Raw genomic sequence first — 26847 nt, forward strand, 5'->3', positions numbered from 1 at the left:
CTGAGCGGTGGCCAAATAATGCGTGGAAGACTTGGGTTTCTCATTAACTYCAGAGTTGATATAGTCCCATCTCTCCAAGCACCAGCCCGTTTTCCTGCCTCCATCCCAGCTCTGCTGTCCTTCCTTCCCTGCCCAAGCCCTCACCTCACACTGCAGCCCAGGACAGTGACTGTTCCCAGGAGGAGAACAAAGGACCTGTGGGGTGGATGAAAAAAGGAAAATGCAGACGGAGAAGGTAATAATGGCTCACTGGTATTTTTACACTAGACTTTCTAGCGAAACTACTAGAATTTCTGCAGGAACCCAGTACTGAGCAATCCCTTGCCAAAACCAAAACCAACAAAAAAATTAAATACCCTCTCTGCTAATTAATTGTGCACAGGGGCAAAGGGGCTATTTTTTATTTTTAAGAGCTCTGTTGGCTCATTGGATAAGTTTAACTGTGATGGGAGGAAAAAATGCTTGAAACAGTGCTGCTGAAAAACACTCTTTTGGTGTTTTTTTCCCAGCTATTGTGCTCCAGGGGTGAGGATGGGGATGGTGCATGACACCCTGCTGTACTGGGCAGAGATCTGGCTCCTGTGAGCTCCAGGGCCAGGATGGGCAGAGCAGCAGGGAGAGCTGGACTGTCATTGTGGGGTACCATCACTTTGCTCTGGGGGCCTGATCTTGTCTGTCCCCAGGGGCTTTCCTTCTTTGGGGTGAGCCATCCACCTGTGTTGCTGCAGCAGCATCTCTGGATGCCACTGTCCCAGCCAGCTGGGCAGCAGGGTCAGTTGGGACAGGGATGGGATGCAGCCCTCCCCCAGTTTTGGGCTCTGCCAGGACAGTTTGATGAGGTTGTTCTTTGCCTCCTGCCCCAGCACCTCACGGGAACACTGGTCCTGTCCGTCTTCACTGCAGTGTTGGGATTCTTCCAGTACGGCTACAGCCTGGGGGTCATTAATGCCCCACAGAAGGTAAGTCAAGTCCCCAATGTGTGTGTGGCCAAGGAACTATGGTTTCAGGGCAGCTAGGGCCAGTTTGTCCCTTGCAGAAGCCCTCAGGAGGGCTCTGTCCCTTCCCAAGCAGTTTCTCCTGCAGAACAGATCCCCCCATGACATGGCAGCAGGGTGAGAACATGGCCAGAACCCTCTGCTGGCACTTCCCCAGGGAAAAGGGTGAGGATTTGCACATTGTGGATCTGTCCCCACTGCAACACAGTCCCTGTGCCCGGGCTGARGGACTGCACCAAATCCAGTGCCAAATCTGGACATCACATTTACCCTGGCTCTGGGAGGGGGGATGCTCTGTGCCTGCCCTCGCTGCCCCTCCCTGCTGGGGTCTGGGCGTTGTGGAGCTGGGGGTCCCCAAGATTTCACCCCTGCAATGAAAAGCTTTTTCTGAGGCAGAAAAACACCAAAATGGGGGTTGGGGGTGGTTACAGATCTGAGCTGACAGCATTTCTCTTCTTTGCCTGTCACAGGTGATAGAAGCACACTATGCACACGTGCTGGGCATCGTCCTCCCAGACAGATATGCCACCAATGCCTCTGGGGAGGATGGCACATTCCTCCAGGCTGGCACAGAGGGCACACTCCCACCCCAGACTGACACCAGCGAGGACCCCTCTAGCTCCCCACACATCCTCACCATGTACTGGTCCCTGTCCGTGTCCGTGTTTGCCATCGGTGGCATGGTCTCCTCCTTCACCGTGGGCTGGATTGGGGACCGGCTCGGCAGGTGAGAGGCTCGTGTGTGCTGTGACTCTGTGCCACAGCCYAAACCCTTCTGATTGATATTTTCCTGTAGAACCATTTCCTCCCTGTAGAAATACAGTTAGTGGTTTTTCCCTATTTTAGGAAAAAAAAGGGAAGAAAAACCCTCCAGCTTCCAAAATACTGTTTCAATCATCACAGAGGTTGGACTTACTAAAATCCTCAGTTATAAATCAGACATTTTATTGCAATTTGAGCACTTCAGACAGCAGCTGATGAGCAGCTTTGAATAACWTCCAAATTCCCCCTTTTCTTTCCATGGCAAAAAAAAGAGGAGGGCATCTGAATGCCGTTTGCACAGGATGTGTAGTAAAATTCATAAATAAYCATTTTAATGTTGATTGCATCCCTGGACCCATATTTTGCAGTTCCTATTATCATTGTTTTGCCCCTGTAGTGCTGATTAAGTCACTTCATAGCTCCTGTTGTGTGTTGCAATGGCTGCTTTGGCTGAGCAAGGTGCCAGAGGAGCTGTGCTGCTGCTGCCTTGCAGGGTGAAAGCCATGCTGGTGGTGAACRTCCTCTCCATTGCTGGGAACCTCCTCATGGGGCTGGCGAAATTTGGGCCATCCCACATCCTCATCATCTCTGGGAGAGCAGTCACAGGGCTCTACTGTGGTGAGTCCAGTCTGGGTCAGGCACAAAAAGCAGCTCCTTGGCAGGGGGCTGGGTGCTGTTCAGAGTTTCCTATATTTTTCAATCCTTTTTTTAGTTCAGAAGGGGTTTCACAGGTGCAAATTTCCCTCTTCTTCCTACGTCTGTCTTTCACAATCCAAAATCTTTCCCAGAAGTATTTGGGTTGGGTCTATCATTAAATTGATTTATTTGACATACCCTAGAAAGGAGTGAGTCCCTCTGTATTTCAAGGCTGGGTCTTGCTGGTGGCTACTGTTAAGAGCTCAGCATTAGCCAGGCTGGTTAAAATGCTCCCTCGACAGAGAGGATAAAAGTGCTGGCAAATAATAGGGAATTACAACAGAATTAATTTAGAAAGAAAGCTCTTTATCACTGTCATTGGTATGCAAATACAATACTCTGTTTTGATGTTTCAAGGCAAATTTTAAGGAAGTTCTTTGCCCTGTGATAACTTCTCCCAGCAGACAGTCCCTGCTCTGTACTCTGATGTCTGTGTTCCCAGTTTGGGGCTCTGAATCCAGGGACATCCCAGCACATTCCCAAGGTGTATTTGGTTCCCAGCCAGGTGCAAGGGGCTTGGTGGGGYGTGGGGTGCAGCACACAGGCTCCATCCTCCTTTCCCTTTTGGGAAGCAGTTTCTGCTGGTTGCTGAGYTGTGTCTAGAAGAGGTGACACCCATGTGTGCTCGCTGCAGGGCTCTCCTCTGGACTCGTGCCCATGTATGTCAGTGAGGTTTCTCCCACGGCCCTTCGAGGAGCGCTGGGGACGCTGCACCAGCTCGCTATCGTCACGGGTATCCTCTTCAGCCAGGTAAGAAGGAAAACACACACATCCAGAGAAGGTGTTTCAGAGATTAGGAAGACCCCAGTGATATACTGGGGTATTGTTTACCATTCCACCCCAAAACTGAAGCCATGTGCAAAACAATCTGCTCTAATGGGGTTAAACCCCTGCTTTGAGTAAGAGGTCTTAACAAAGATATCTTCTCAAAAAATAAAAAATACTTCTGCAAACAACTTCTCCTCTCCCTGAGGAAGCTTTTTCAGCATCAGGCTTGATCCTGAGCATGAGACCCCTGATAATCAGGTTCTCAAAAATGGCTTCTTTAGGGAAACAGGGAACCCAAAGTCCCAATCAACATCACCCACCATGGCACAAGTCCCAGCTACACAACAGGTGGGCACAAAAGCRTACAGAAAACAAACACATCCAGAAAAAGTGTTGGTATTTGCTTCCATTTTTCTTCCCCTTTAAAATGCCATAGTGGTTAATCACTTCCTTTTCTTAGGGTGCAAAATGATCCATTCAAATATGCCTCAATTATTCCAGGTCCTTGGACTAGACTTTCTCCTGGGCAATGATGAGATGTGGCCCCTGCTCCTCGGTCTGTCTGGTGTGGCTGCCCTGCTGCAGTTCTTCCTGCTCTTACTGTGCCCTGAGAGCCCCCGATACCTTTACATCAAACTGGGGAAGGTGGAGGAAGCTAAAAAAAGTAAGAAARATACATTCTGGGCTTGTCTAGAGCTGTTTTCACACTATAGATAGTATTAAACGCAGAAGGAAAAGCCCAGCAGAGAAATCTCATGTGACTGGTTGCTCCATCTCATGCTCTGAGCTCCTGAGGTATGAATTAGCTCTGGACCAAAAACCACTGAGATGTTTGCATGGGACTAAGCAGCACTGCTGAAGGGTGAGGCTTGAGAGTGATGTCTCAGGGCTGCTGCAGAGCTGATGTGCTGCTGTCCCTGACCAAGCAAATGCAGCCTGGGTCCTTGGATGGGCCATAGGAGCCCTGAGAGCAAGAGGACATGGCTGTCCGTGGGGTTGGCTTACCTTGAGTTTTGGCTAAAGACATTCTTGTCCTTATTTATGCCTTATCTATTACTGAAAATAAAATGTCAATCTCGGTTTTTTTCCCTAAGATTTGAGAAGGCTTAGAGGAAACTGTGATCCAATGAAAGAGATTGAAGAGATGGAAAAGGAAAAGCAAGAAGCTGCTAGTGAGAAGAAAGTTTCCATAAGACAGCTTTTCACCTCTTCCAAGTACAGGCAAGCTGTCATTGTGGCACTGATGGTGCAAATATCCCAGCAGTTCTCAGGAATCAACGCGGTGAGTCCCCCCAAAAATGTCTGTCTTTCAAGAAACCCATCTGAGCATGAAAAGGCAGCTCTGGCTCCATCCAAGCCATGCAGGGATGAAAGAATGCTTTGCTATGGCTGCAGTGGGCTGCTTGGTCCCTGCCAAGCTGGCTGTGGGAGAGCAGGAGGGGAGATGGGTGGGAAGGAGTCCAGCACAAAACCAGCTGGCACAGCAGGGTCACACTGAGCCCTCCCATGACCCTCCACCTACCCAAGTTCCTCAGCAGTTTGCTCTCTTTAACGATATGCTCACCCCAGAAAACTATTTTCTAGCCATTTTTGCATCAGCTCCTGGAATACCAGAAATCACCATTTGACAACCAGAAACATTAAGTAGTACCCAGGGATGCCCAGCCTAGCTGGCTCCAGGCCATGCCCACCGCATCCACCTGCCAATGGGTCAGCCACTCATTTACCTCCTGCCCTTARCTTTCACCAGAAAGAAATCACCTTWTTCTTGGAGAGAARGARGAAATCATTCTTCCTTCGAGTCACTGCAATGAGAATATTTTAAAATTCATGTCAAACTCGGTCATATTAAGATATTTGTCTTCAGTGCTCAGTGATGGTGATCTGGATTTTAAGATTAAACATGGGCTACATAGAAGAAAACAGTTTTAATGTGCAAATGCAGTAGCTCAAGAAGGGATTTTTAACTCCCTCAGGCTCATTTGAAATTTTCAGCTTTAATTATTGTAACAAGCCRTTAAAAGCTGAAAAATTAATCATAATTAAATTACTCCACATCTCAGTCAAGTAAGCRCAACTCTTCCCTGATGAGAACAAAACGTTTCCCCAGCCCTGTTGCCTAATCCTGCATCTTGATGTATTCTGATAGATCTTTTACTACTCCACAAACATTTTTGAGAGAGCTGGGGTTGACCAACCAGTTTATGCAACCATCGGTGTTGGAGTGGTGAACACGGTCTTCACTGTTATCTCTGTAAGTAAATACTTCTGCCCCCTGCACTACAAAAACACGTAACCTACAATGTGGTTTTGAAACATGATTTATCCTGGAGCTGGGATTTGCAGTGTTGCAGGACTGACCCTGAACAACTTATGAGAAAAAAAAACATTCCCTGGGCAAGTTTCATTTGAAAATTTAAGCCTTGACATAGGGCATTGCTATCAACCAGCACTGCTAAATGCCTCATAAGTGGAAACTGCACCACTGTGTTCAGAGAAGCTCTGAAAACTCAGCATTTTCCCCCAAAATAAAAGTTGCCCATGAGACTGCAGTTCTGCAGGTCCTATTCCCCCAGGGAGCAGGCAGGGGATGGGGGCTGTGAGGAGGAAGTCACCAGCTCACAGTCTGCTCTTATCAGTTATCTTTTGAATGGTTTTCTGTATGTACATAGCACCTGCACGAGTGATATCCAAGGCTATTCTACAGTAATAAAAGTAATCCAGAACCTATCCTCATCCTATTTARGCAGGGCTCTGCAGCAATAAAAGGATGGTTCTGTTTCCACAGACTTTCCCTTCATTTGTCTCTCTCCTGAGAGGATTATCACAATTCCTGTCAGCTGGCAAATAGTTTTATAATGTGGCCATTAATAAAAGATGAGGAAATGCCAAGTCCTTTTCCCTCATACCTCTCAAGAGATTCAGGGAGTAAAGGACTTTCACCAACATGCTGCAAGACTGGCTGCAAGGCAGAAATATACAGCTCCAAGAGATTTAGGATAAGGAGAAATAATTTTAAACTAATCCAGGTTTGGATTAGATATTAGAAAGAAATTCTTGTCTGTGAGGGTGGTGAGTACATGGCACAGGTTGSTCAGAGAGGTTGTGGATRTCCCAACCCTGGAAGTGTTCAAGGCCAGGTTGGASAGGGCTTGGAGGAACCTGTTCTTGTGGAAGGTGTCCCTGCCTATGACACGGGGTTGGAACTGGATGAGCTYTAAGGTCCCTTCCAACCCAAACTGTTTTAATCCAGCATGTGTGAGAAACGAGGTCTTAGGGTGAACCTGTTTTACAGGAAGTCCATCACAGGCTCCATACTGAGGAGAAAACATGATGTTTTTTGTGAAATGAGGCACAGAGGTGTGCAGCTGGAAGAAGYCTTTCTTCAGTATGGAGAGTGTCCTCCAGTTCAATCCCCACCCCAGCTCTGTCGTTCTTRCAGCCTTGGGCATTTGCTCTTTGCTTCTTTTGGCCATAAGCACTTAAAAATTACCTGCCTTTGTCAATAAATGACAGACCCTGATCAAAAGGCAGAGGCAGCCAGGTGGATCTTGGCAGGGGGAGCAGGGAGCACAGATTCATCCTCTGTGACTTCAGGTGTCAGCACATGAACCGCCTGAGCAAAAGAGACGGTGTCGTGGAAGTGTAAATCATGGCTGTAATGGCAGGAAAGGTGAAGCTGCTGGCCAGAGGTGTCCTTTTGAGCAGAGGGAAAGGAGTGCWCAGGCTCAGAGACTGGTGCATGGTTAGGCCAGGCCAAGCCAKTTGCACTGTCCTCAGGAGGGACTACAACTCCCCACCAGGTGAGGTGTCTGGTACAGACTTGGGTATCTGTCAAAAGCTGGGTGAGATGACTGGAGTCACCAAGAGGAGTTAAGAAAGAGCAAACTAAGCCTTGTGACTACCAGGGAAGCAAAGCGAATATGGGAGTGATTGGAGGAAAAATCCTGATTGCAACTGCTACACAACTATCCCTGCCGTGGGACAGGCAAGGYGCAATGACCTGTGATGTGACCTGAATCATGCTACATTTTAAAGGCTGTTTCAATCTAATTCTTCAACCTAGTTCATTTTTAGTTCTTGGAAGGAAAAAAAAAGAGAGACAAAAAGTTAACAGTCAGCAATTCATGTATAGGAAGGATGGGAAGTCCCAAGAGCTTGGAAATGCAGAGGCTCTGAGTGTATGCGCCTTTGCCTTGCCCTTGGCAGGGTCGCTGCTCAGTCTGGCTCCCCAACAGTCATCAGCRGAGTTCCTGACACTGGGAAACCAGCACATAAATCTCTACCATGAGAGCTAAGTGGGCAGGAGGTAATAGGTTGATTATTGCTAATGGACCTGATCCTGAGAGTGGTGGTCCTGGACATAGAGCTGCTGCATGTGTTTCTACAGGTCCTTCTGGTGGAGAAAGCAGGCAGGCGGTCCCTGTTCCTGGCTGGTTTGATGGGCATGTTARTCAGCGCTGTGGCCATGACAGTCGGACTTGTGCTCCTGGTAAGGATTTCTCTCCATTTTTTCTCCATGATTTGCAAACGAGAGAAGATCCCTTCAAAGTCAGTCCAAACCACTGGTGCAAGCCCCTGTGAAGACAAAAAAAACAAAAAGGGGTGGCCTCCTTTTCTGAACACCCTGCTTTTTAAAGGGTGCTGTTCTGCCTCATTCTGCTGAGCTGCAGGCAAGGAAAGAGCCCAAAGGCTGAGCTGATAGCTATGAACACCTGCAAGCAGCAAGGCTCGCACCACATGTCCAGCTACACAAGAGTTTAGAGCCTTAGTTATTTGTGTCCAGCTGCCATTTGTCTGAATAGAAACAAATTTCTGAAAAAGAAGCCTAAATAAAGTAATTAGTGATAATTAATGAGAGTTACTTTGGGACTATAACACCAAACTSTTGCAGAGCCAGTTTGCGTGGATGAGCTATGTCAGCATGGTTGCGATCTTCCTCTTCGTCATCTTCTTCGAAGTGGGGCCTGGGCCCATCCCCTGGTTTATTGTTGCTGAGCTGTTCAGCCAAGGCCCACGCCCCGCTGCCATCGCTGTTGCTGGCTTCTGCAATTGGGCCTGCAACTTCATCGTGGGCATGTGTTTCCAGTACATAGCGGTAAGAAATCCCTCAAACCATACAAATTAATGACAGGCAYGACCCCACTGCTGGGCTCCCAAAGCAGCCCAGCAGGATGTGGATGTGTCTCCCAGATCTCCATCCCCTGGTCTGGCTGGGCACATCCCTGCGGTGCTGATGGTGGCGTCCCCTGTTCCCACTTTCCCACTGCAGGATCTCTGTGGACCATACGTGTTTGCGATCTTCGCGGGCCTCCTCCTCATCTTCTTTTTGTTTGCATACTTCAAAGTACCSGAGACGAAAGGGAAGTCCTTTGAGGAGATCGCAGCCGTGTTCCGCCGCAAGAAGCTCTCAGCCAAAGCCATGACTGAGCTKCAAGACCTGCGAAGAAGTGAGGAGGCATAGACACCCCACACASCCAGAAAGGAGGGACTGGGCATGGACCTCCTTCAGCCACTACGGGAAAAATGTTGGGCAGAAGTGTCATTTCACAAAAAYCTTGCAGCTGGCAGACCCATCCATCGGATTCCTTCTGGCTGCCGYGGTTCACACCTCCCAGCCATAGGTGCTAACATGGCATTTTACTCTGAGACACTTGGTATGACTGGGCTGGATGAAGAGCCAGGGAAAGGACTGGAGAAATATGTTACAAGTGTGTCTCCATGCCCTGTTGGAGAGCCCAGTGGGACAATGATCTTACCAGCTGGCATTGAGCAGGGCCATCTCTTGGCTGAAATGAAGGAAAGAGGCTGCAGCATCGTGTTTTCACCTTTTYATCCCCATCTCTCTGCTTCATTCTGCTGAGTGACCTGGTGGTTTTAGAATACAACTGCTAGTGCAGTTGTGTCACCAGAACACAGCACTGATCACCCCAGGTGCTGAGGAAAACAGGTGGAGCAAACTCCCCCTTGCTCTTCCTTCTGCAAAGAAAGACGGTGGATCCCACCTGAACTGGTTGGGATGTACCTCACTTGCTTTGTTATCTGTGTTTTATGGAAATGCTGTCCGATTGCATAAGGATTTCTCAGTCACAGTATTTTTTAAGGGAATCTTAGAAACTGGCTGGGCTGTTTTCCTTACATTTCAGCCAGACTATTTAGCTCCCTCTTTCCTCCCAGGAAGCCTCTCCTSTCCCTGCTGCAGCACAAGACACAGCACAACACTGACCACACAAGAGGCCTGGGCACTCCTGGTGTCCTTGTGAGGAGACTCAATTCCTGCTGCACCTCCTTCCACTTCTGCACCTGCCTTCCCTTCATTTCATACAGTGCTCAAGACCCAMAGGCTCCAGTTCCAGCCAAGGGTTCAAGCTGCCTGTAGAGAAACAATTAATGATGACACAAAGAAGAAATGGGTGTTGGAAGGTTAACTGGAAGGTGCCACTTACGCAGCTCCTACTTTGCATCACTTAGCATTTTGCTGGCTGGGTGTGCTTCAGCCAAGATAGTGTGCAAGAAGAAGGTCATGCTGTTTCCATAGCCTTGTTTGTGCTGTGTTTGCTTCTTTATGAGACATTTTTATATGGCAGAATCAAACTCCGAGGATTTTTCTTCCTTTTTTGGGGGTATATGTTGAAACCATTGTAAAAGCCTGCTCTCTGCTTGACTTTTAAGATTTGCATGTTGTTTGTTGTGATACCAGGTTACTTTCTAGCAACTTTCTCAGGATAGAAACCCATTATTTATTTAGAGATTAAACACCAGCCTTGCTTGGTCGCTGTGTGCTCATTGAAGCTGCAATGCCCAAAATGTAACAGAGGATTGAGCATAAGGAAAAACACAGAATAGGTGGGCTGAGGAGGATCATGCTGCTGCCATATGTTTGGTTTTAGGGGACAGTCATGCTCCTTTCCAGTCCTGTGCCTGAACTTTTTTCCTTTGTAGACTTTCTTGGTATTAAGACCCTACAGCAAATTCTGATCATTTCCAAGTGACAGAAAGAGCAGCCACAAGGTCCACTGCTAGAAATGTCTGGCCCCAGTGTGTGCACTGAAGCAGTAAGATTGTACCAAAAGCTTTGCTGGAGCGACTGCTGGGGTTTAACTAGTGGAGAACTGGGTCACTGCTGTCATGTGCTGCAGTGGTGGGTGACCCAGGTCTGACACGGGGCATGCAGGGTGGCTGGAACCAAGGCCCAGGCTGGGGCTGAGAAAAAGGCAGCAGAGCTTGGGCACAGGTCTGTGTCGAGCTGTCCATCTGTGTGCTGCATACAGGTCTCTCCCAGGTGAGGCCAGCGGCCACAGCAGGCTCGGAAACTCTCCACAGTGTTTACTGKAAGTTAAATATTATAATGGATTGTTTGAAAATACAAAAAATGGGGAAAAAAAGAGGGTTCTTGATATCAACATTGTTATCTATGTCTGTTAGATAAATGATGACCAACATCTATGGCATGTGTTGGCTTGTGCTGCTGTTTTTTCTCCCTATTATATCTCAGATATACATCCAACCTAGGTGGGAGCTATTTTTCTAGCAGGACACATTTTCCCCATAGGCAGTAAAAGCTGTGCAAGCCCTCAGCCTTCAAATTCCTTTGAAATGGGTGGTCCAGAGGTGAGACTGTGAGCTTGGAAGCATCCCTGGAGCCGGTGGGAGCTGGCTCCAGGCTGGGATGAACTCTGACTGGAAGGGTGCCAGTGTCCAACCCCAGCTGACCCCACTGTGAAGCAGCTCTGCTTGCATGGTGCTGGTGAAGCCTAAACCCTGCTGCTGGGGCCTCTCTAAGCACTAAAGGCAGGAGGAGCATTTGGGGAGAGGTGAARTTCAAAGCAAAATCTCCTGCTCTGAGGGCCCAGCCAGGCTGGGTTCCCRGTGACCATACAGGGGGTCCTAAACTTCTGCTAAGCTTCTTCCTAATGTCTGTGGGGCATCAGTGTCTCTGCCAGCAACTCAGCAGTGAGGGGTCATTTATCAATCAACACTGAGCAGTCAGTCCTTGTTTTCCTGTGTCACTGGTGAATGAAAGCCTGATCTAATTACTGTAGTGGGGAACATAAATTAGTTTAACAAAGCATACGGCATTAACATTGCCCATAGCTACAGTGCTGAACTTCCCAGAAGAGCTGTCTGGGAAGGAAAATGGAGTGTCAGGCTGTGTTTCCTTGCAGCAGCTGCCGTGTGGACGGTAAGGGAGTTTTCTCTTTCCAGCCTGGGACAGGATGAGCAGAGTTCAGCACTGCTGACCCTTTGTTCTCCCCATAGCTGCAATGGAAGGATCAAGCTGGGTTGAACTATCACAAGAGTGCTTTAACCATATGCCARCACAGGACGGGGTCATTAGAGTCAGCTAAATCTGCAGATATGTTTACTTTTGTCTTGTCCCATCAGGCCAGTAATTAGGACTGTACACTTTATCTGTCCTTGCTACATGCAAGTTCCAGTTAAAACTTGTTCTTGAGACACAGCTTGTTGAATCATTATTTTTCTCTCTCACCATTACAGCTTTACTAAGTTGCTAATCATTAAGAAAATTTAAAAGACYGAGTCAAACTTATTAGCTAAATGGTCTTTGCATTTTAGTTAACATGCTAAATATGTTCTCATACCATGCCTGGCTAATAATGCAATATAATTAATAATCCCTGAGAAAGCATCTTGTCAGCAAGAGCTTTGACAGTGTTTTCCTAATGTGCTGAGAYGACAGCCATTAAGACGTTTTTGTTGTGCCAACGGTATCTAGTCTCCCACTCTCTAGGTTTAATTTTAAAATTAGTTTGACTTCCCTAATTCAATAAACTCAGGACATTTGGCCCCATTAATGCTCTCCACACTAATTTATCACAGGTTTTTCTGCCTCACTTCAACTTGTTTTTCATCACTGCGAAGTACTACCCTCTATCTCTGGAGACAAACAGATGATAATGATGAAGCTAACCCAAGTCTGCGTATGCAGGTACAAAGTCTTTGAGGTGTGATGAATTTTCTGAGGTGTTAGATGTCCTAATCTTTCACTGAAATCTATGGGAGCTGAGGCATTTCAAGGCAGGACATCAGGCCTTGATCCAGCAGAATGTGTAAGCATTAGATTAAATTTAAGGTAACTGAGAGTGCTCAAGTGTTTCACTAAATCCTGAAGCAACACTTGCAAATTTTACCCAGAGGCACAGCCTTAGTAGCTGTKCTGAAAGGGAAAGAATCTCCTCCCCAGCACCGGGAAAATAAATCCTGGCTGTCGATCATTAGTCCTTAAATTTTACAAGCTGTAGATACAACTTCAGACCCGAGGCTTGGGTAGTGTCCTGCGTTTTTGCCTCCCTGCACTCTGCTCAGGAGAGAGAGTGGCTCTATGACTATGAAAAGCATCGTGGGTGAGATACCACTGCTCCAGCACTGTTGCAGCCCCTGGAGGAGGGAACAGCTGCAGTTACTTTGTGCTTTCCGTCTTCCCAGTGGGGAAGTTACAATTACAGTGTCCCACCAGCTCATAATGTCACTGCACTGTCACTGCTTGCCTCTGATCCTCAGTGTGCACACAGGGCAATTCCCTGGGTATTCGGACATGRGCTGGGAGGAGGAAGAGACGGAAAATGGCAGAAATAAAGCAGTGCCTGTACACAGTGGGTGCCTATAGCAAGGTCACTGCCCTGACTCCATTCCTGTCACACTGACACACTGTMCATAGGAGCTCTGAGGGCCTGCTGAGCGTGACACTGTCCTGTGGAGGGGATCACACATCCACAGCCTCTCTCATGTCCTCCTGCTCAAGGCTGCGCCCAAAAGCTGGTGTGAACCCTCACCCCAAGAGTCAGGACATGGCGGGATCCCAGGAAAGTCAGGTCAGCAGCTGAAACAGAGGCACTGCTCGGGTTGGAACAGGGCTGTTTACACCACTGTGCTCATGACCTGTWATTTCTAATTGTGTGACCTGACCCACGGCCCAGGGGTTAAACACCAACTCCTGCCTTCCAGTGGGCTGGCTGGAAACAAGGTGGGATGTTTATCTGCACTGGCTGAAACCCATATTCTCCAGGCTTGGCTTTGATGAGGCATTTTAGGGCATCAGACACTTCTCCAGAACATAACTGAGAACAGACACAATTCACTTAGTTTTAACCTTCCAAAAGTTTTCTAATCCCTCTTTACTTCTTAAAGATACAGACGGGAGAAGCAAAGCTTGATAACATCCTGAGCGTACTTGGAAGTGTGTGACCCAGCTGTGCTACACTGGAAAGTAAATACCTTTAAATGTGAAAGGCCAGGGTATTTTATTTACAAATGTGCTTTGAATCAAATTGCTGTTCTGGTATAGAAAAGTGGGATAATCATATTAATATTATCAAGAAACACATTTTAGAAAATAAGTGTTGATCCARACAAAGGAATGATGCCTGCAGGCAATGGCTGATGGATTGGATTTCCAATCTATTTTATTGAATCTCAAATAAAGGCTGACTTGGAGTATTTGTTTTGTGTCTGAAAAAATAAATATAATCTACAGCTGCACTTCAGTAAAAAGATTTGATTTAGCCCAGAAGATCTCTCAAGTAATTCAAAATTAATCTGTTAATAGTGGAAAATCAACCAAATTTATCAACTGGTACTTGAGAATAAAATAATTATCAGTAGAACTTAGCCCCAGGCTGCTGCAGTTTGGGTAGAGAGCAGTTGGTCTTTTCTCACAAAGTATTTTGTTAGAAGATAAAAAGCCCTTAAGCGTGTGCAACTTGTCACATGCTTGCAAGTAAACAAATACACACTGCACATGATAAAATACTTAACAGGGTTCCCCAGATTCTGCTTATCAACTGAGACAGCAGTAAAATGGGCAGGATAAAGTGTATATCTCCAGAGCAGGCTGAGTGAGGCAGCGTCCAAGGAAAGCCCAAGTAAAAGGAGAGAAACAATGCTGGGCCCTCAKGAAGTGGCGCCATGTAAATGAGAGCTAACATTAACACCTCGGCTGTACAATTTGGAGTGGGATAACCAAGAGTGGGACCCCAAGTAAACGGATCAAAAAAATTAACAGAGATTAAATAAAACTTCTCATAATGAACCATTTAAAAATGTGATGTTAAAAGTGACTTGTGTAGCCACCTCATTAGAGCATAGATGACAAACTTGGGGTCTCGAGGGGAAAAATGTAGGACAGCACACAGCAGCCTATGGTGGTGATGGCTGAGGCAGGTGCTGACACTKCTGCTGCTGAATTTCTGTTTTTTCCTGTTTTTGCGGTGTTGGGAGGTGATCTGCAGGGCAACCTGCAGAGCTGGGGCACATCCGCCAGCAGCTCCACAGGAAAGCTCCAGGTGAATTTGTTCAAGTATTACRACATCTGACTAGGAGGTATTTAGTAAAAACTGTCCTTTGGCCTTGTTTTGCTCAGAATCCCAGTCAGGCTTCCGTGGCCACCCGAGGCAGTGCTGGTGGGTGTTGGACAGGATAAGGGCAGCGTCATAGTTTAGAATACTTTGGATTGGGAAACTCCTTTAAAAATCATCTATTCCAAACCCATGCCATGGGCACAGACATCTTTCACAAGATCCGTCAGCTCTAAACCTCATCCACCCTGGCCTGGAATACTTTCAAGGATGGGACATCCAGAGTTTTTCTGAACATGTTTTTTCCAAATCTGCCRGTAAAAAGTCTCATCTTTCACAAAATGTTCCTTTATGTATGAAAATATTGCAACAGGAGCCTTCTCCAGGCTGAACGACCCCGAGTGTGATTTTCTTCACAGAAGATAACCTTCATGGTCCTCCCCTGGATCTGCTCCAAGAGATCCATTTCTTTCCTACACTAGGGACCCCAGAGATGGACAAAGTATTCCAGTACTAATAATTCCACTATTAATGGAAAATCAAACAGAAGCCCTTGGTAAGGATCTCAGCCATTTCTGTCCCCTTTGCCTGACTAAAACACTTTCAAAACGCTCGCTTCCGATGAGTCTGACAGGGACGATAGGAGGCGGCCAAAGGAGCTTTGTGTGAACACTTATGCACGGCTCGCACCGTTTTGGGTAAATTTGGGGCCACACATTTGCCTCCATATTGGTGWAACTCSCRGCGCKGTGCCCGGGAAGCCCTGACGCGCCSGCRCCGCCTCAGCCGCCCAAGATGGCGGCGGGGGGTGTGGGCTGAGGGGAGGGGGCGGTGCRCGGCGCCCCCTGGCGGCCGCTGAGCGGCGCCTCCGCAGCGCTTCGGGCGCGCCCGCCCCCTGCAGGAGCCGCCGAGGGGGCGTGGCCAGCGCGCGCGGGTGGGCGGGAGCGGGAAGCGCCGCCGGCACGTGGTTCGGGGGGAGGGGCCACGAGGCCACGCCTCCCCGCGGAATCGCCGCGGGCCAATGAGCGGCGGCGGAAGCGGGAGGGCGGGGCCGGGCTGTGCGCGCGCTGCCCGCGCCGCCCCTTCCCGCCGGCCGCCGCAGTGGTGTCGGGCGCGTGTGCGCCGCGCCCGCCGCTCCCACCCCGTTCCCCCGGGACCGCCGCGACTCCCGCGACCCCCGGCACCCCCCGACCCTCCTCGCAAGGTAACAGGGGCCGCGGGGACGGGAAAGGAGGGGGAGGTGAGGCAGGCCCGGGGACGGGAGGCCGGGGGCCCGCGGCACGTGGCGGGTCCCGCCCGCCGCGCACGTGTGCGGAGCGGGGGGGTCCCGGCCCGCGCTCCCCGCGGTGGGTGGGTGGTTGGTTCCGCGTCTTTCCCCGTCTTCCCCTGCCCCCCACCCCCTCCCGCCGCCGGGGCTCCGAGCCGACCCTCTCTCGTTGTCGCGCAGCCCCCCCGCCGCCAGCCCTCCACCCCGCACCGCCATGGCCGACGAGCTCGACTTCACCACGGGCGATGCCGGCGCCTCCTCCACCTACCCCATGCAGTGCTCGGCGCTGCGCAAGAACGGCTTCGTGGTGCTCAAGGGGCGCCCCTGCAAGATCGTGGAGATGTCCACCTCCAAGACGGGCAAGCACGGCCACGCCAAGGTGAGCGCTGCCGGCCCGTCTGTCGTACGGCCCGCAGTGTGCGCTCTTGCGGCTCCCGGCTGGCCGCCGGGGAAGGGTGTAGCGTTTCATTTGGCTCGGTGTCCCGCCTTTGCCTTTCTCGCGGCGGTGTCTCATCTCTCGAGAGCTGGCTCGAAGGTTTCCAGTCCTGTAAAGCAACAAGGATCGAGGACGGGGGGGTTGGTTTTTTTTCTACTAACTTTAACTCGTTAATGCTTGTTTTTTAAAAAAAGCCTTAACACTCAATAGTGACAAAACCAGTTTCTGTAGTTGGGGTAGAGTAAGTKCTGGAAGGGGGGCTGATGAAATCACTAGGGCGTGGTTGGTTTGTTCTGTCGCTACCCACCGGAGCACTTSTGTGCTGCTCGTGCCGGCAGACTTTTACTGTTGCAATGTTAGACCAGGAGTACCCGTGCTGTGTTACATAATCCAGAGCTCGGCGGACACTCGTTACTCTGTGGGCCTGCTCTGGCCCTGTTTTGCTGCCTTTGCCTCGCAGCTTCTTTCCTTGTTCCAGCGCTGAGAAAAGGAGTGTCTGTGTCCCTGCAGGGATGTTGTTAGCCGCTGTTTGGGGCTGCAGCCTTGCTGCCCCAGCAGTTGGCTCATGCAGCTGTCCAGAGCTTGGAGCAAGGATGGAATCCCCCTTCATTCATTYGTTCAGCYACACTTTGTGGTGGGTCTATCAGAGTTTAGAGACAGATCTGTTACAAGCMCAGACYAARGAGATTTATAAGTTTCCACAATGTTGTGTGATGTGCGTAGGGGAGTAGATCACTTGGGATTTGTCCAAGCTAGAGTATACTAAGATCTTCCTAGTTTTTCYTTTCTCCTTCCYCYTTTTTACAGCTTGTKTTAGTAGGCAGATCCAATTTTCTTAAATACAGRAAYAGTTGAGAGGAGGAAAGGACTTGAAAAGAACTGGTTAAACTGGTCATCTAAGCTTTAGCTGCAGCAGGCAGTGCAGTTGGCATAAAGGGAGGTGGGAGTGCTATGATCTCTGTGTATGACCACCTCTTTTCCCCTTAACCTCCATTGCCTGTTTCTCAGAACARCTAGATCTTAAAATTAACAAGTTCTTCTGTGAACTTTTAGCTTGCTTCCGTAAATCAACAGAAGGCATGGAAGATAACAGTGGCTCGTTTTCTGTAGTGTGCTGTGGAAAGGGAGTGAGAGGCCTCCTCTCCATGTGGGGGATGTTTTCATACCACAGGCAAAGGGATGAGGCAGAATCTGGGATTGCACATGATCTCATAGGAAACTTGAGTAGAGCCAGCAATACTGGTGGCAATGGCATCTTGCTTCTCTAGTGCCAGAAGTAACTGAAGTTATTTTGTCTACTCTTACAGGTCCATTTGGTTGGTATTGATATCTTCACTGGTAAAAAATATGAAGATATTTGCCCATCAACTCATAACATGGATGTTCCAAATATCAAGAGGAATGATTACCAGGTGAGTTAACAGTCATACAAGGCTTTATACTCTTCAATATTGCACATAAACTCTCTTCATCCCCACATTTGCCTCTCAATAAAGTGCTKTTGTCAGAATTAATGGAACTTGCCTGTCTAGACATGACATAGCTGAACTCAYAGCATTTACTGAATTGTTAAAACTGTCAAAACTCACTGATAGAAAGCTCCTTAGGGTATAGACAGCCTTGGTAGTTTTAAGCATGACAGGTAATAGACATAATTTATAACCATTCTTCTAGCTATTGCTATAAGGTTACTTGATTCTTTGTGATGCAGGCATCCTTTAGAATGTGGAGAGAGGTTATCCCTGCTCGAAGTTAGTATTTGTTAAAGGGTAACCAAGATCTCACATAACTAAATTTGAATCTAAGCATAAATTGTCATTTRTGGTTTCACTCTAACATGGGGTAGATAGATCCCCAAAACAGTCTTAAACTACATCTGATGTCAATTCTAGCCTAGCATGAAGTGAAAAATGTTTTCTGCTCCCTGTGTGGAAAGTGGCTTTAGTTGATAGCAAATAAGTTTGAAGCTCCTGAACTCTGCACTGAAATATGTGTATGAAGGGAGCAACTTTTGTAATGCCTTCTGTGATACAGTTACTCTTAAAAGCACAGTTCAGGTTGAGTTGTAATGTTTGTTATCTTCCCAATGTATTGGGAATAGTTCTGCTCAGGAGCATCCACATCATCTGGAAAGCTGCARTTGCTTGACAAAGGCCAAGTTCATTGTTTTAACAACTCGTCAGGATAGCTGATGTTGTTGCAATAAAGTGTGACCTTCCTGTCTTAGGGCTCAGACCTTCCAAGAAATTATTAATGCTATTTTGGTGGTCTTTCTCTGTTCTGGGATTTTGGTTTTTTTGATTTACTGTTATGTGTTCCAAGTTCCACTGCACTGTCAAAATAGCCATTCCCCTCAGCTCAGGCTTTTGGTCAGGCTGAAAAGAACGYTGTAAATGTGGTTCAGGGCTTGGTGGATGTTCCCTAATTTTTATTCATTAGTGCTTAATGTAAAYAATAGTATCTCACTGTAGAAATGCAGGTATAGAAATGTATAGATACACTGTTGTGTRCTTTGTACTCTTAATAGGAGCAGTGCTATTGGGTGAACACCATTCCAGTTATTGTTTCTAATACACAGACTAGAAAGCTGAAGCAGTACATTTCCTAAATCACACCGATAGGGTTTGTAATATCCCACCTACTGGGAAGTAACCAGTTGGGTCTTGATAGCTGACTGGGTTTTGCTACAGTTGCCCTAACTCTCAACCCACTAAACTTTTGTTTAAAATAATGTTCTTAATTGTTGCAAATTGTACTAAAGAATTATTCTAACAGGTAGAGCTTGCTGCCGCCTGCTTACATTAAGCTACTACCTGCTGATGCCTGCTAATGTTAGACTTCTAAAAATGAACTTCTCTTTGCAGCTGATAGGCATTCAGGATGGGTATCTCTCCCTGCTGACAGAAAGTGGTGAAGTTCGTGAGGATCTAAAGTTGCCRGAAGGGGATCTCGGCAAAGAAATAGAAGGAAAGTTCAATGCCAATGAAGATGTGCAGGTGAGATGGGAGGGCARACACCAACAGTTACGTTTAAGCCCAGCTGATGATACAATGAAGAAGTCTTACTCTGATATTGACCATTTGTATCTCTGTGGGTTAGATGGGTGCCTTTGTGAAGGGTGGGYATTGGTTCTTTGAGATTTATAAAGAGACTTGTGTTGGAGCACTCTTAAGAGATGGGATAGATACTAAAATGTGACAGTCTGTAACTTGTAGGAGTATTTCCTGTGGCCTGGGCTAGAGCTCACCTCTCTATCTTCTCTTCCAGATATCTGTCATAAGTGCAATGAATGAAGAATGTGCTGTAGCCATAAAGCCTTGCAAGTAAAGAAGATCGCCAGGCTCGGGCAACTGCTCAGGTCTGGACAAACCACAGATCTATAAATTTGGTCCTTATTGTCACCAAAGCTCTGGCCTTCACAAGCAACCTCATTTCCTTTTTGAATTGTTAAAAAGCAGTGCTGGATTCTGGATTAGTGTTGCAGGCTAACTGGCAATTTTCAAAATCACTGAGATTTTAATTCCTTAATTGTAACTATTTTAACATTCCTGTGGGTTTCAGCTATGGATTTAAGAAACCAATCAGGTGTTACTAGTGGATATATTTTTATTTGCTTGAGCAAAACAGTGTTTGTCTGTATGAACAGACAAAATACAGTATTCAGGGGCTTTTAGATAAGCTGGTAGGTATCTAGGATTATAAGTGACCTAGAGCACAAATAGTATTTTTCTTGACATCTTTAGGTAGAACTGACAATAAAAGTAGCTTTTTTTCCCCCCTTTTTTTAAAGCTTAAGTACTTTGTGGATTGGGACTCTTGCAGAACTGTAGGTGCCAATCACAACTTTTAGACCAAGAAACTCAAGTGATCAGAAATGCCAGCTGGCTTGACCAAGCCCCAGTGGCCATGTGCAACTAAACTGTATTACCTCTGTTTTCTTCTTTGCCAACTTGTTGGCTTATTGTAATGAGAAAATGGTTTAAAAAAAAAAAAAAAAGCCTACCTGTGGTTTAGGCAGGCCGTTGGAATATTGAGTAGATAAGACATAGATAGGTCAAGGGGACACAAAGGTGAGAATGGATGTTAAAGCTATAGACTTTCACTCGAGGCCTTTGTCAGACTTGAAAAATAAAATAGAAAAATGCAGTTCAATTGCTTTCCTTTATTATATTTATCTTGAACTATAAAAGGGTGACAAACTCCATGGGAATCTGTTGCAGTGCTTCCAGCTTTAGGTTTTAACCTTCAGGTTCAGACCATATTTTTGTAGCACAGGGACCATACATTTTTCAGAAAGTGGGACAAACTGTAGCATTGAACCTAAACTAAATGCATGTGATTCTTTTTAAAAAATAATAAAAACTATTGTATTTTCAAAACATAAACTTGACAGACGATACCGAACAACCATGGCTTCACTAAAAAAGTAAATAACTTGCTACCTAGTTAGGAAAGCTGGCTCCTGTCCTGGTGAGTTCTGAGTCATAGCCACACACATGCATGCCTCTATTTAGCAGCTTAACAAGGCTTCACAGCAATAGTTATGGAAGGATAATTAGCCTGCTCCTGTTCAAGGCATTGAATTCTAAGACATGGTGACTCTTCATGAGTTGGGAAACTTCCTTAGTCCATGGCTCAGACCTCTCTTCACAGTTGATAAATTGTTTCATGAACTTGCCTTAATGCTCAGTGGCTGATGGAGGATGACATGGAAGCTGCCCGGGACAGCACGCACAATTCACACTACTGGCAGCCAGAGTCGGACTTCATGCTGCTCTTAACCACTTAAAATGTTTCCARCTTCATAGTTTGTACTCTCTAGTCCCCAAAGGGCTTGTGGCAACTGTCCTGAGCTGCTCTTGGACACACTGAGGCAGGGCTTAGCAAGCCTTGGAGGTGTAATGCAGGTGGCAAAAGCATGCATTCTCCAGAGACTTCCCGTGCCAGGAAGAGCAGTACCAGTGGAGGTAAAGACAGCAATAAATACACTRTGGTAATAAAGCACAGCTACCTGGGACACCTGGCAGAAGCAGGACCTGCCACACGCTCTTGCCTAGCAAAAAACATGTTGTGGATGAGCTCTATAAATAGCACCTTGAYTGAAATGGCAAAGTTGCATTTAAAAGAAGCTGTAGATTGAAATGCTTCCTGAAGTGGATGATGAATAGTTCAGGTTGGTCTGCACTACGCTCCTTTCTGCCTCTCCATCAAGCTGGTTCCTCGCAGTCAGGCTTTGTTGGCTTTGGAGGTGACTGAAACCATTGCTGGTGGTGCTGACAGGAAGCTGAGCTGTGTGGTGTCACATGGGAGGTCACAGGTTGCTATGCCAAACTAATGCAAGTTTTATCACCATATTACAAATACTTCCAATACGCTTGAAAACAACAAGACTTGAAGTTGTCCTTGCTCTGGTAGTGCTTTTTTCAGGTGCCTGTCTGTCCTCTAAAACCTTGTTGGAAGACAGGTACTTGATGCCACTGGCCCACAGTCTGAGCAGTTGCCTGGACCAAACTCTCTGGGACCAGGGCTGGTTTTAGCCCTGTTCCTACAAGTGGAGTCCTGGCATGACTGGAGTTTTCAGGTACTACAGCAATCTACTGATAGAGGTTTTATGACCTCCAGCTTGCTGGAAGACCCCTCTTCGGGCCTTTCAGATGTCCTTCTGCAACCTTCAGTTCTGCAAGATTTAAATGATTAAGTACTTCATTATAGGTTTGTTCTTATATACTTAGTTGTCTTTGTGAAGCACTTCAGACACCATGGAAGTGCAGAGCATCATGCATGAAGTTTCCCATAGGTAATACATAAGCATGTCTTAAAGCATAATCTTCCAAGTTTCAGTAAGKTTAAAAGTTGCTTCTAAATTAGAACATGTATTTGAGGCTTTTTTTTTTTTTTCCAAAGCAAGACGCTTCAGTTTCCTGTCAGAATCGTTGCAACAAACTTTCTTTGTGATCAATAGTCCATAGAAATACGTATTTATAAGATCCATAACCAAGTGCTTAGGGGAGTTCTCCTTTCATAGCTTTACTTTTAAACAAATCTTACTGGTGTATTTGTTCTGTATTACTGTCTTAACACTTAAATTGTGTCAAAACCATAAACTTATAGCTGATGGCAATTGCTTACAGTAAAGCCTGTGAACACAGGGAGGTGAGAGGTATTTCCACTCCAAATAATGCAGTTTTTATGGCTCTTGTTCTTCTGAGTTTCTCTTATTACTTCACACAATTGGAAAGACTGCAGTGTCTCCTGCCTCAAATGTTSGCAAATAATACTTTGAGACTTCAAAAGATCCTTCTAGTTTTTGCTTATAAAGGTGGTTTTTCAACTGGGCTCTTGCTGGTTGAGCCATGTTCTCAGGGCTGKTTTTTTTTAAGCTGAAGTTCATTGTTTCTCTTGCAGGTTTTTCTAATCTAAAGTGTACCCAGAAACGGTGCACGGTCTGTAGTTTCACAATACAGATAATTTTACATGATCTGTAACAAAGTCAAGTTTGTTGACAGTTCTAACTCTTATGGTTACTGCAGGTCAGTCTCACAGAATTCAAAATTCAATAAATCCCACTATTTTTTTTTTCCGGTTGAGTAACTAGAATGTAGTTTGTTACAGTAGAACTAAACTTCAGGCTATAAAGAGACCTTGTTCAGGATATTTCGAGTATCCGCTGGGAATGTTACCGAAGGTGTGGATCCTGGAGCGATGGTGGTCCCCAGCACCTGCACTGTGGCCCTGCTGTATTCGGCATCCGAGAGTGACTTGGTTTGTGAACTCCAAGGAAATGTTTGCTGTGCTTTGCTGTATCGCAGAACCCCTTTTTTGTCCTGTGCTGTGTGTTGTAAGCAAACCCGGCTGCCGCGGCCCCTGAAGGCAGGGGAACGGGGAGCGATGGCCGTGAAGGGTTCAAACCCGACCCTGTAATCAGCGCCGCGGCAGCTCCGGTGTCTGTTTGGGAAGCTCTGTTACTGTTCTCAACGCCATGGAAACGATCAGGGAGGGGAAAAGATTTGTACGTGCGTGTGTGTGTGTGTTTTGCTCCAGAAACAATAAAGGTGTCAGTGCTGTGGGGASCTGGTGCTGGTTACAGTGACGGGAGCGCGGTGGGGCTGCCAAGGGGCTTTGCTGCCACTTCCAGGGGAGGGGGACGGGCGGAGGAGGYGCGTGTGGGGCTGCGTCCCATCCCGTGGGGATAACACCGGGAAATTCCACGCGGTACTCCCGCCCCGCGGGGATAACGTTAATAAATTCCACACGGGACTCCATTCCCAGCGCCGCCATCTTCCCGGGAGCGCCGGCRCCTCCCGGCGTGCCCCGCGCGCCGCCGTGCGCGCTGACGTCACCGCCGGGGGTATAAAAGCGCGGCGTGGCCGGCCCTACTTCCTTTCTGTGTCAGTGCGTGGAGGGAGCGTCATGGCGCCGGTGAGTGCAACGGGAGCGGCAGCGGCAGCGAGAGCGGCCGGGGGAGCTGTGGGGTGGGTGAAGAGTTGCGGGGTGGTTGTCCCGGTGCGAACGGGGCTTTCCCGAGAGGATTCATATGGGGGGCGGCCGGGCCAGGCCGAGCCGAGCCGGCTGCAGTGAGTCGCGCTGGCCAGGAGGTGGCGCTCCCGCTGCCGTGTGTGTCCCCACTTGGGTCGGGTAAAAGTTTTTTTACGGCGTTGTTTGTTAATGCTGGGAAATTGTTTGGTGTTTTAGCAAAAGGATAGAAAATCYAAAAAGTCGACCTGGAAGTTTTGCCTTGACCTTACGCATCCTGTGGAAGATGGAATCTTTGATTCTGGGAATTTTGTAAGTTGTGGTTTTGCTCATACTTGTGACGCATACTTTAATAGAAGCCTTGGTGCAATAACTGAGTTGCAGTTGAAAAGCTGCATTCTCAGTGAGTTAAATCACCAGCTGTTCTTTAAAACACTGTCATTTGAAAATAATTATTTGGCTTTATKTGTCATACAGACAGCATGCTTCATACCTGTCTGTGAATAGAACTGCTTTTAATTAAAATCTGTTTTAGCATGGGGTGATTTTTTTCATAATTATATGCTGTAAAATATTTTTGCACTGTTAGTACTTCTGTCAGGACATAAACGAGTGGTTTTTAATGTTGCTACCTGACTAGGGTCCCTTCCCTAGTTCATACCTAGGGTGCCATTCCCTAGTGTTSTATTTCTTTAATCTTGAAACAGGAACAGTTCCTAAAGGAGAAGGTTAAGGTCAATGGGAAAACTGGAAATTTGAGCAACACCGTTCACATTGAACGCTTAAAGAACAAGATCACAGTGACGTCTGAGAAGCAGTTTTCTAAAAGGTTGGTGTGGGTGTYCTGTTGTGTTTGAGGGTTTTGAACTGTGGGATGTTGAACAGAAAACCTGTGTCATTTAGCTTGGATAAGATCWTCACGATCATGAAGTCCAGCCATAAACATGACATTGCCAAATCCACCAATAAACCGTGTCCCTTAAACGGGCATTAATATTCATCTCTTGCCTGCAAAATGAATTTCAATTAATGCACTTCTGATACTTGGAGAGGTGTTAGCTCTAACCTTCATAGCACTTGTAAATATTAGTGAAACACGTAATTAAAACAGGTTTATTTTATCAGATATTAAAAAAACCACTTTTTAAAAGTCAATGCTTGATTGCTAATTAATGTTGAATCTAAGCGTATTAATAGAGATACTTTATATAGGATCTTAGAAGTGTATGAAGGGAAGATGGACCTTTAYACTGAATTAATGCCATGAATGGCTGTTTGATTACTTAATTGATTGTRTTATAATGAATGCATGCACAGTGTGGGTTGTTGCAAACAAACCCTTCAAATCAAATGAAGCCCTAAACTGTTTAGTTTGTTAAGACACACAAAAGGTGAGTGCACTGATGAGAGGTACAGATTCTTCCCGCATCCCCCCTTTGTTGCTACTGGTGTAGCAACCAAGGTTTAGAACCAGTTCTCAAAATGAAGGTTTAGAACCACTTATTGCTTTCTTGTTACTGGCATTTTACTGTGTAGTCTTATATATCTGTAATGAAAATATGCTTTTATTACTTGTTAAATACAATAATTTTCTATTTCTAGGTGTAACTGTTGTGGTGTTACCCTGCTTGGGGCTGAGCCATGTCTTGGGTGGAGTACAGACAGCAGCAAGGGTTGTTCAGGGAGAAACAGAATTCTAACRTGAAATTGCTGGTTTTCAGGTACCTGAAATACCTCACCAAGAAGTACCTCAAGAAGAACAACCTGCGGGACTGGCTCCGCGTTGTTGCGTCCGACAAGGAGACGTACGAGCTGCGCTACTTCCAGATCAGCCAGGATGAGGAAGGATCAGAGTCTGAGGAATAACTGAACCTTGGCTTCATGCTCAATACAGAGTACAAAAGACTACAACATCTATTTATAAGAACATTTTAACTTATTGGTGAATAAAGATTTTGTACCCTGTTGGACAGAGCATGGTTGGTTTTCTAGTATTTTTCTTAAATTCTAATGAGAAAATGGTATGATAATTGTTTGATTTGCAGTTTTCTTCCACTGCCAGGAATGAGGTGTTGAGCTGGCACTGGTGAAAGTCCCAGTAGGAAAAAACAGTCCTTTGCCCAGTAAATGTGTAGGACAGTTAAATCAATTTTTAATCATATTGGTACAAATAGTTCTAGAGCTTGTTGTGACTCAAAGTACCAGCTCCTGTGGATTTATGTGAGGGTAATGGCATAATATTTAATACAAGTTTATGTCTAGTTATTTTAGTTTAAAAATAGGCTTACCAATAATAAGTATTTTTTTCGTATGTGATTTATCTCATTCACGAATTGGTTGTGGTATTCCTGTGTGCTATAAGTCAAACAGGAGGATGACAAAGATTTGCTTGCCAGGTTTATATTAGATGGGTAGTAAGGAGATGAAGATAAATCTGAGTGCCAACAACCAGCTAAAACATCTTAAGGGAAGGAGTGAGATGTCCTTTAATACTGACAGTGCCTGAATCCCATAAAATCCATACAGATGTTTCTGTTTTTATGATACATTGTACAGTTCTTTGGTTTCTGGGATTATTTCTTTGAAATGGCTATTTTTCTAGTACAAATGAGGAGTTCCTTATTGAAGCAAATAATTCTATTAAGTATGAACTAGTTCTTCAGGTATCAAGAGAGATTTGTGTTTTCATTATGAAAGAAGGTATATGTGAGCCTGCAGTTGCAGTAACTTGCATGTAGATGCATTTCAGTGCCATGTAGTATCCTCTGCACTTGATTAATCAGAATATTTACTCAGGTTTGATGTGTTGGTGAACTCTGGAATAACTAATGCCATATTTGTTCAATATCATAAACCTATGGCTCCATCTAGACCCTGATACTGAATTTTGTGCTTGGAGCAAATCTGGTAGTTCGGGCTGAAGTGTGCCCACTAAATTATTCGATCTGATTTTTTTAGAATTATGTCTGCATTGTTTTTGTTGACAAACCTCTGAGACGGGTAATTCAGAGACTTGGCAAAGCACAAAACAATGCATTACAGTCAAATGATACCCACTTTTGCTCCCTAAATCTAAATGAGAAGTACAGAAGGGAAGATGAATTTTGTCAACAGCCTTTTGGGTATCATTTGTCA

General features: G+C 46.3%; 3 protein-coding genes across 3 annotated transcripts; all 3 read left to right on the top strand.

Annotated features, from left to right (window-relative positions):
• Positions 1-70: 70 nt before the first annotated feature.
• On the top strand, positions 71-9099 carry SLC2A2 (solute carrier family 2 member 2). Its single transcript, XM_057369396.1, has 11 exons — positions 71-235; positions 864-959; positions 1466-1722; positions 2251-2375; positions 3088-3203; positions 3723-3885; positions 4316-4503; positions 5371-5475; positions 7612-7713; positions 8116-8319; positions 8494-9099. Exons 1-11 carry the CDS (start codon positions 221-223, stop codon positions 8683-8685), a joined length of 1563 nt encoding a protein of 520 aa, XP_057225379.1. The 5' UTR covers positions 71-220; the 3' UTR covers positions 8686-9099.
• Positions 9100-15614: 6515 nt separating this feature from the next.
• EIF5A2 (eukaryotic translation initiation factor 5A2) lies at positions 15615-23309 on the top strand. Its single transcript, XM_057369397.1, has 5 exons — positions 15615-15740; positions 15984-16182; positions 17547-17651; positions 19104-19235; positions 19507-23309. Exons 2-5 carry the CDS (start codon positions 16018-16020, stop codon positions 19564-19566), a joined length of 462 nt encoding a protein of 153 aa, XP_057225380.1. The 5' UTR covers positions 15615-15740; positions 15984-16017; the 3' UTR covers positions 19567-23309.
• A 271-nt stretch (positions 23310-23580) lies between these two features.
• Positions 23581-25687, top strand: RPL22L1 (ribosomal protein L22 like 1). The gene is made up of 4 exons (XM_057369398.1): positions 23581-23658; positions 23932-24024; positions 24420-24541; positions 25434-25687. The coding sequence occupies exons 1-4, from the start codon at positions 23650-23652 to the stop codon at positions 25576-25578; spliced, it is 369 nt and encodes a 122-aa protein (XP_057225381.1). The 5' UTR covers positions 23581-23649; the 3' UTR covers positions 25579-25687.
• Positions 25688-26847: the final 1160 nt, after the last annotated feature.

This window comes from Malurus melanocephalus, unplaced genomic scaffold (assembly GCF_030028575.1).
Source record: "Malurus melanocephalus ecotype Western Australia unplaced genomic scaffold, MMel_1.1 scaffold_108, whole genome shotgun sequence".
NCBI classification, from domain to species: domain Eukaryota; kingdom Metazoa; phylum Chordata; class Aves; order Passeriformes; family Maluridae; genus Malurus; species Malurus melanocephalus.